A 10179-nucleotide genomic window follows, 5' to 3' on the forward strand; every position below is an offset into this window, starting at 1 on the left:
GGAAGGAAGGAAGGAAGGACTGGAAATACACCAATGTAAAATTGTAATGGAAATAGGAAGAGTAGGAGGAAGGGAGAAGGATACAAGAAAGAGAAGGAGAAAGGATACAAGGATGAAAGTAAAGAGACAAATGAAGGATGGAGGAAATGAGGCCAATAACATTCAGGCAATGATAAAGACACTATTTCATTCGCTCTGATTTTCATCTCCAATACTTAAACAGATCAGAGCAAACAATGAAATCACATCCAAACTTTTCTGTGAGCTGTTGGAAACAAACCCAAACACTTTCCAGATCACTTTAAACTGCAACTTAACTTTATTAACACTAACTAACAACCATAAATCAGAGCTTCAACAATGAAAAAAGGATTAAACACACACTCACACATTCGTCACTAACCTTTTTTGCCGATCTGAACATAGTCGTTTTCAAACAGGTCTGCCAGCAAAGAGGAAAGAGAAAGCAGAACAGAGCTGTCAGCATTGTTATCGGTCTGCTTTACAAACACTGACAGCACAGTCCGCTCTATTTAAGGCATGAACGATACACTGGAACAATGTCAATATCACGGAGGACTTCATGGAGATACAGGCTGAGAAGTCCCAGACGACCAACAGAGCAGAACTAGCTGATATACAGCCAGTGGGTTTACAGATGGGCGTGCCAATCTATTCAATGGATAAACACCAGTATTTAATCACAACAAGAAAGATCTCTGCACCTGCTTTTTATAAGCTACTGCCTGATAACTGGGAAAGCCTGACCGCTCTGAGAAGTGTTTGTTCGCAGTAGATCATGAACCTCCTTCTGATCTCCGTAGTTACCTGGATGGACGTGGCCATGGTCGTCAATCCCCAACTGGCCGGAGTTCAGGTTCAGCTCTGAGTAAGCCTGCCTCTATAACAGGGAAAAAACACAATAGATCCCTGTATTGTTTACATTGATCCTGTCAAAATTAACATTCTTCCAGAGGTTCTACATTTAGTTCATTTTGGGGCTTTTATCCCCAAATTCCACCATTCTCTCCCACATTTCATTTTGAAAAATAAAAGCCACCTAGAATCTAAACTGCATTTAGAGAAACTGGAGTGCCACTGCTTAGACTGCCTTATTAATACTGGGCAGCAGACATTCCTTCTTCATCCTACTGGACACGATGCAGACAGAGTGATAGTGTTCCTTCCTGGGTGGCCGCCAACCTGCTTAAGGAATTTGTTAGGACAGTAAGGGAGGTAAAATAAAACAAAACAAATCCCTTTCTCTTATTGCTAGTCTCTATAAGGATTCTGGTCACATCCTAAATAGTCGTCTTCTTTGAGGAATTGTTGAAAGGAACCATTTTGCCTCTAAAGAACATTCCTTACGACACTTTTTTATCTTCAATTTAGATTTTAAAAAAAGCTTAATCTCTGCTGCATTCCTCAGCCGTATGTCATGACCTTGACCAGTCTCTGATTGGATGTCATGATGTAAAACAAAAGTTCAGATTTTTCAACTCAAGCCCCATTTGCTGAGCATCCATCGCTATAAATGCCAGCGTTGGCCAAGTTACTTAGTTAATGTAAAATATTTTATATTAATTAATCAAGTTAACTTTGTTAAAAAGTAATATGTTTCTTTATATTATTACCGTCAGTTTAATTTCATCACAATAAACATTTTGGACAAGTCATTACCAAATGAAGGTTCACAATGATTTGTCATAATAGCTGAATCACAAAAATATAACGATATAGAATAACTAAACAACAAAAATCCATGAGATGACGCAAACTCTCCTTCTATGTCTCATTAATTAGCTCCTGATTAAAGTGCAACCAGACAAGGTTTGACAAAAAGTCACATTTCTATTAAAAGAAACATGACAGTAGTTAATACTGTTTCACTATTACCTTAATATTAATATTAACATTTATTATTGCGAGTATAGCCACTTGCCATCTTATTCTAATGATTTCCAACTATTCTTTCTCTTCAAAGGTTTTAAGACTTTCCTATTCTAAGTTTTAAAACCTTCTTCTATTGCTCCTTTGATTGCAGGAGTTTTCCTGGTTAGTGAGCCCCAGGGCAGCTGTGGCTACCATGTAGCTTGCCACCATCAGTGTGTGTATATAGAAGTACAGGCCATTTACCATTCTTCTTTTAGTAACATTTTAAAATCCTCCTTTTCTAATTTTTAAAACCTTCTGCTACTGAATATATTGACTAGGCTGCTCCTTTGATTGCAGGAGTTTTCCTGGTCAGTGAGCCCCAGGGCAGCTGTGGCTACCATGTAGCTTGCCACCATCAGAGTGTGTACGGTATATAGAAGTACAGGCCATTTACCATTCTTCTTTTTCTAACATTTTAAAATCCTCCTTTTCTAAGTTTTAAAACATTCTTCTTCTAATGTTTCAAAACAGACTTCTTTTCCTCTAAGGTTTTAAAACAGTTTTTCTAATGTTTGAAAGCCGTCCTCTTCTACTAATGCTTCTGTAGTTTTAAAACAGTCTTCTCTTGATATAAAAAAAAGTTTCTTCTTCTCTGTATTTAGGCAGCTTTTTTTCGAAACCGACAGTTTGCATAAAAAAAAAATAATGCTCTTTATATTTAGTTACTTTAATATACTATTTTCATGTCCTATCGTGCTAACTTGTGTTAAAGTAACTAAATATGATGGAGTAGTTTAAATTTAATTTGCATATATTACGGTAGTGTGTTGCTTTTGTACCATCAGGGGTAATTGCCATAATCGTTCCTGATTGCATATCTTGTTAACATAACATGTTAATCACAACAGTTTCTTAAAACTGGAGAAGAAAAAATACTTTATCAAAGGATGGTCCCTAGTTTGAAAGAAGTCATCATCACAAACCATTGCTACTGTTGCTATCTTCATCTTTTCTGGATTTAAACTCATTGGTAGTCGTTATGTTTTGCATTGCAGATTAAAATCTGATTTGAATGGGCTTCGACGTATAAAAAACACAATTTTTCCAGTCTAAATGACAGCATACTATTGTACACTGTTGTTAGCATAATGGAGGATCTGTCATGCCGCGGGCCTGCTTCTCTGCCACAAGCATCACAGGCTGTTACAGTGTTCATGACGCCATAAACTCTTACTGTATCACATAAACAAGAGAGCTGCGTAGATCCCTACCAACTGTGGGATGTCCCGGACGTTGAGGGGAACCTGAATGAGGCCCCAGTGGCTCCGTGCGCTGACGTCCTCACAGCTGCCATGGTTGGAGTTGCGCAAACTTATCAACACCTAAATTGGACAACAAGTAAAAGACATAAAAGAGCTGGAATTTAACTTTTCAAATGAGGATGGGGGGAAAAAAAGCAAACAAGGAAGGCGATTACCTCCAGGAAGTCTTTCAGGGCGTATACGGGCCTGAAACGACTCAAGTCTGCAAAAAAAGCAGAATCAACCACTGTGACACTCTCTACCTGGTGAATGATGTGAATGAAGGTGCAGCGCAGGTCAGAGGAAGAGGTCTGGACAGCTTCTATACTGACAGTCCGAAATGTTTACAGTCAGAGGACGGCAAGTCTTAAATGTTATCCTACATCCCTGAGCTGTGAAATCGCTGTAAGGACTAGAGATCGGCCTGTTCCCTGGAAATGTGCCGGCTTCGAGCAACCGGGAGATAGAAAAGAGCTCATAAATCCTACATTTATCAACAAAGCAAAGTGCCTTCCAGAGGAACTCGCAGCCTTTGAACCTACTGCCGCGTTTTGTCACGTAACTCAACAGATTCGGCTGGATTGAATAACCCATAAGAAGAGTGGCAAGAAGTGGATACGAGAAAATCACAGGAACATTAGTAATGAGTTAGCATGTTAGTTGTTTAACGATAAAGATGAACTATATGAAGTGTGGACGTCATTCAGCTATGATTTAAAGCTCTAAAAACTGATGCTGGCCCTAAGCTGCATAAAAAAAATAAAAGCAGAAACATTCTCATTAGAGACCAGCTTCTAGAAAAGCTTTGGCTGGATAAATATAGCTCAAAGAGGAAAACACTGAAGTGGTAGATCTGATGCAGAGACATGGCATGTTGTTAAGTTGATGTTAAATGCGCCAGCACTCGCACACACATCAACACTGATCAGTCACAGCAGGCAGATGGCTCTTGGGGCCAAACCCCTGGGTAGTGTCTGCAGACCTGCTTCGTCGGTGCCCATCTCGTTCCACTTGTCGGTGAGCTCCTTCTGCTCGGCTGCAGGCCTCTGTGGGAGACAGGAGGCTCTTTAACAAACAAAACACCACACAGCCTGGCTACGCCGCCTCGTTCCGTTTAGTCGTAAATACAGCCGTGTGCATGCAGAGTTATACGGAGATAAAACACAACAGCCTTGGTTACCATCTTGTAAAAATAAATACAGCGTTATGACAGCTTTTCCATAGGAGTCTCTGTCGTTTAGCTGCATTAGCTGTTGAAGGACCATGCTTCCTCCTACCTTACGGGCCAGAGGCACTCCAAGCTCTGTGCTCATGCTGTTCAGGCTTTTGAGGACGCGTTTCTCCCAGCTGGCCTGTGTACACACACACATGCAGTTGGCTTCAGTCATCACTATCATGTCAGTGACGTGGAAAACGAGGTTAACATCTCGCAGAGTTGGCAGGCGAAAACAAGCGGAGTCAAACAGCTACGGAGGAAGATGGAGATAAGCGGAGGCGTACTGACCTGAGCTTTACGCATGTAGGCCAGCGGCTCTTTGAGTTGCTCTGGAGGAGCTGTGGGATGGCTTAGAGGCAGCTGGCTAGAATAAATGAAGGAGGAAGTAAAGATGTCATCAAGCGTCCCAGAAAGACTGACGGCTTTGATAAACTGATGCTAATGAGATGAGACTTTAGAAACTGAATGAATTCATCAAAAAAGAGAAAGAAAGTCTGTCAGCCTTAATGCAACTAGATGCATCACATGTTTTTGTCCAAACCTGCTCAGGGTAAACGGAATGACTCAAGGACCAAGTCAAATAAACACATAAAAGGATGGAACATGGCTGACTGCAGTTCACTATATGATGTAAGAGTGACAGAATGTAGCGTCTGACGAGAAAGAAGGAACGGTTTTAAATTTGCTTCACATTTGCTCTTAATCTTTCATTTTTACTGTAACAGACTTAAGTTTTCAACATTAGATAAAGGTTGTTTGTCCATTCCTCTATGCAGCTAGAGGCTGGTAGAAAACCCAAACATTTTACTGAAAAGAAACACTACTTTAGGGCTAAAACAATTAATTGTGATTAATCGAATATTGAAATAATCATCAACTAATTTAGTAATCAATTAATCATTAAATGGAGTATAGAGACTGTAAAACATGCCTTTAGCTGACAGAGCGACCAACATAAGGCAGTAAGTATACCAAGATTTGAAAAAATAAATATATAAACATTTTGCATTTAAGATAAAAATACATTTAGTTTCTCAGTGTGCTCTATCCAGAACTCCTCAAGTGGAAAAGTTTCAGTTTCACCTGGTTTAATTTAGCAGAAAATCTTCTTTAAGGAATCATTTCATATCCAATTAAAAATCGATTAATCAAAAAAAATAAAATAAAATAAACGTTAGTTGCAGCTCTACACTACTTTCACATTTTTTACTTAAGTAAAAGTAGGAATCGACTCAAGAGTTCTTGGTAAAATGGCTACTCAAGTACTCAGTAACTGTAATCTTATTTAGAGTTTATTTCTAAAATCTAAATTGCTAAAATACCATGATTTAATAGAATACCAAACTGCAGTATTCATGTTCAAAGAAAGACATAGCCTATTGCCTGGAAATATACAAAAGATGTTCTCTGAAAGGGAGGGAGGGTACCATTTAAGGGGAAGGGGAAATTTTAAGATTAATAGACGTAGAACAACAAAGAAAAGATTGTTTATCAATTTGCGGAGTTAAATTGTGGAACAAACTAAATGAGAACCTAAAGCAATGCCCAAACATATTCCTTTTCAAAAAAAAATGTACAAAGAAATTATTTTCAAAAGGTATAGAGAAGCATTGTAGAAAGTTTTGTTTGTGTTTTTTGTTTTGTTTATTTATATATATGTATGAAGCTAAATGTTTATACATATTTATGTATGTATATGGATATATATATAGCAATATAATTATAAATATTGTAAATTGAAGAAATACAAGATTTAAAGGGGTAGGAGCACATAAGTTTTACTTCTTCCTACTCCTTTTCGCACATGTACTAGAGGTATATTAACTCAGGAAAGAAGGGTACCTGGTTTGTTGTTTTTCTCTCCAATGTTTTTAAACATTGTTTTATTGTTTTTTTCTTTTTCTCTTGCATGTTCGAAATAAAGAATCCAATCCAATCCAGTTTAAAATGATTAAACCAGGCTGAGTTATGAGCAAATTCTGGTATTTCAAAGAATATAATAAAATTAAATTCATAAATTCAAATTATTTTTTTTGCAAAATAGCAACTTTGGGTAGAAAAACACATTTCCAATTTGGTTTTGAATTCATAAACATATAAAACCAATCTTTACAGTAAAGGTAACATATAAATGTGAGGAAAGGATGAAGAACGTCCAGCTAGAACATCTAATATTAACTGTAATTTCTGAATACTCATAGTGGGCAGAGTAGCCAGAAATCTTACTCAAGTAATATTAGAATTAGTTATAGTCTCACAAGAATACCACTTAATTAAAAGTAAAATGTAAAGAAGAATACAACTACACCTAAAAACTTTTTTTTCTAAAAGTTACTGAAGTAAACGTAACTGAAGATTGTGACTAGTTCAATTTGATTCATTTTTTTAAGTTATTACTCACTCCTATATGCAGCTCTGTTGATTTCAGTCAGATTAAATGGAAATTATTTCTGACCATCCAATAGTAATTCAATCAGAAACTTTAACAGCTGCTTTACTTCTTCCAGTCATTAATGGCTGAAGGGCTCTAATGTTCTGCAGCTAACCTCTGAGGTTGAACCACAGAAAGGGGAAAATATGAGGGAAGCTTGTTGCACGGCTGACTACAGATTAGAGTCATATTTTCAGATTTAGATTTGCAAACACATTCGAAAACTGATTTGTTTGCAATGCTATTTATGAAGCCATATGGCCTGAAATTACGAGTAAAACCTATACATTAAAAAGTAGATATTCTGTTTTCCTCCTCATTCAAATAAAGAATGAAATGTTCATTGATTTTAATATGAAGAAGTTTGGGCAGCCCTATTAATCTTAATTCTTTTTATTTTAAATATTTGGTTGTTTGCAACAGGTATATCAGTTTGATATATCTAACCCAGAAGTGGCAGGCCAAGAAAAATATCAGAGAGGCAGAGAAGAAGAGTTGTGAGACAACCCACAGACCACCTCCAAAGACCTGCAGCATCATCTTGCTGCAGATGGTGTCACTGTGCATCATTCAACAATTCAGCGCACTTTGCACCAGGAGAGGCTGTATGGGCGAGTGATGTGACAGAAGCCTTTTCTGCAAGCACACCATTAACAGAATCGCTTGAGGTATGCAAAAGCACATTTGGACAATGCAGGTTCATTTTGGAATAAGGTCCTGTGGACTCATGAAACAAAGATTAAGTTGATTGGTCATAAAAAAAAAGGTGATATGCATGGTGGCAAAAAAAAAAAAAAAACACAGCGTTCCAAGAAAAACACTTGCTGCCCACTGAAGAATTAGGTGGAGGTTCCATCGAGCTTTAGGGCTGCGTTGCCAATGCTGACACTGGGAATATTGTTAAAGTTGAGGGTTTCATGGATTCCACTCAATACCAGAAGATTCTTAAGAATAATGTTCAATAATCAGTTAAGAAGTTGAAGTTACGTCGGTGATGGATATTTCAGCAAGACAATGATCCAAAACACCTCTCCAAAGCTACTCAGGCATTCCTGCAGAGGAATAATCACAATGTTCTGGAATGGCCTTCCCACAATCCCCACACCTGTATATCATTTAACATACCGGTATGTGGGATGATTTGAAGCAGGCTGATCATGCTACTGTGTCCATGAGTTATTAGGTATATCAAACTGAAATAGCTCTTGCAAACACCCAAATATTTAGAAATAAAAATAATTAAGATTAATAGGGGTGCCCAAACTTTTTCTTATGATAGTGGATCAAAACAACACACAACAGAAAAGGTTATGGAAACTCTGGCTAAAAGATGGGAATAACATGAACTGAGATAGAGCTATTTAGATGGAGAAAGAGTCACATGTTATTGTTTGACCCCTAACCTCTAACCCTAACCTGACAGGTGAAAATAAGGATTTATAGTAAACAAACAAGCTTACAGTACAAGTGGATTTCAAACAAAGCTCCATGACTGTGGATGAGAACCTGAACTAGGGCTGGGTAAAAAAATAGATTTAATCGATTTTGAATTGATTCCTTTTACATTTTTGCAAAATCGATGTGTAGGGAATGAGATCGATTAGTTTTATAGTGAGGTTTGTGACGTTCACATTCAAATGAGCAGGAGGAGTGTGCAAATGCAGACCCAAGGAACAAACCGCTCAGCAAGCCATTCCAAAGGAAGTCTGATGTCTGGAACCACTTTGGATTTGAAACAGCTAAAGATAATGTGCTGGACATGTGACATTAAGGTGACTTCTCACTACATTGATAATGAATGGTTTCATTCAAGATTACTTTAAACCAGACAGCTGCAAATATAGCCTATAGGTTGACAGCAGACATTAACAAATGGGGGCTGACCAGCAAACACTTTTCACTTTTCACAAACAGGTTTGCGCATTTAAGTCAACTTTGTCCACATCTCAAGTTTAAACTGTCTGATTTACAAGTTTGCACTTTGTGTTTAATATGACAGGAAAAAAATTTAATAAATGAGTGTTTTGAAACACAGTTGAACCACTTTCATTATTGTAAAAACAGATCGAATCGAAATGAATCGATTTAGAACTGTATGAATCAAAATTGGGATCGATTCATGACTTTGGCGAAAATACCCAGCCCTAACCTCAATTCAACCTTTAACCTAAAAAAATATTAAAATGTTTAATTGTTTAATAACCCTATTATAAAATAAATGTAACTTACACATGCAGCTCTCTGTAAACAGCATTCTGTAGCTTTTTCTCCCAACCTAAATACAAAACGATGAGAGCAGCATTAGCACACAGGAATCTTTATCCTTCTTTCTCATGTATGGAAGGTGTTTACCTCTAGAAAAACCTCTTCTCACCTGATTTATTCAGAAAACTGCGCACGTCTTCCTTCAGCGACTCCAATTTGATCTCAGATCGACGTAAACAGTCCTAAAAAATAACGTGTTATTGGATAAGTGAAGTTGAAGAATAAAGAGAAAAGTTGCTTATCATGGAGAACTGTCAGAAACAAGCAGCAGCAGCTAGCTGCGCATCATTTTAGCCCCATGCTAACCGACTCACTTTAGCTTGTCTCTCTATCTGAGAGTGTAAATGGCTTCCTTTGAGCCGCTGGACGATGTGAGCGATGCTCAGAGTTAACTCGCTACTTTCTTCCATCCCCGCTTTCTACTGGAGCCCCTCACACGGCCCGCTTTCATCAGGCGCTGCGGCTAAACTCTCAGCATCCTTCAGAACAGCAGCTGCAGAGGTTACTTAGCAACCAAGGTCGGTGCGCAGGAAACAAGCACCTGATACTTTGGTTCCGACCAAAGTGATAACCGCCACAGGTTCTCAGAAAACACAGTAAAAATTCAGACGCTATTTGAATTTTTGACATTCCATAAAAATGTGTTGAATATATTTTTACAGATTTTTTTTTTTTTTTTAGAACAGTCCTGAAAGGTTTAGGGGAGGTTCTGGCACGTCAGATTGAAAATATAATCAGCACATTAAGAAAATCTTTTTTTTTTTTTTAATCTACCGTTATTTTCCAAAAATGACAACAAATATGTATTTAATGAATGTTCTCTTAAAACACTCTGGAAGGGTATATATCATGGAAGTTGCCTGTCACCATAGCAAATTTTGGTGGATGATAAATTATCATCCACCAAAATAATAAACGATAATATTCTATTTTGGATTAACTCTCCAGATGTCATGTTCAACTTTCAAACCAAAGCATTAATCTGGTTTGCCATCCTCAGTCATTAGCAGGGGTGGAGCTAGATGGGGGGCCAGGGGTGGCCATGGCCACCCTTAGCCAATCATTGTCCACCCCTATCATGTTTTCCCTCT

At 37.8% G+C, this 10179-nt stretch overlaps 1 protein-coding gene across 1 annotated transcript in view; it reads right to left on the reverse strand.

Moving 5' to 3' along the window:
* The window catches only part of tbc1d19 (TBC1 domain family member 19), a 22539-nt gene extending 12942 nt beyond the window's left edge, over positions 1-9597 (reverse strand). The window contains exons 1-10 of the mRNA XM_015378833.1: positions 9403-9597; positions 9198-9270; positions 9053-9098; positions 4681-4756; positions 4454-4528; positions 4159-4222; positions 3353-3399; positions 3147-3257; positions 829-901; positions 404-442 (exon numbers count right to left, since the gene is read on the reverse strand). Coding sequence (XP_015234319.1) covers positions 404-442; positions 829-901; positions 3147-3257; positions 3353-3399; positions 4159-4222; positions 4454-4528; positions 4681-4756; positions 9053-9098; positions 9198-9270; positions 9403-9498 — 700 coding nt within the window. The 5' untranslated portion in view covers positions 9499-9597. The remainder of the gene's footprint in view (positions 1-403; positions 443-828; positions 902-3146; positions 3258-3352; positions 3400-4158; positions 4223-4453; positions 4529-4680; positions 4757-9052; positions 9099-9197; positions 9271-9402) is intronic.
* Positions 9598-10179: the final 582 nt, after the last annotated feature.

The sequence above is a fragment of the Cyprinodon variegatus genome, unplaced genomic scaffold, assembly GCF_000732505.1.
Source record: "Cyprinodon variegatus isolate N-32 unplaced genomic scaffold, C_variegatus-1.0 Scaffold179, whole genome shotgun sequence".
Lineage (NCBI taxonomy): Eukaryota > Metazoa > Chordata > Actinopteri > Cyprinodontiformes > Cyprinodontidae > Cyprinodon > Cyprinodon variegatus.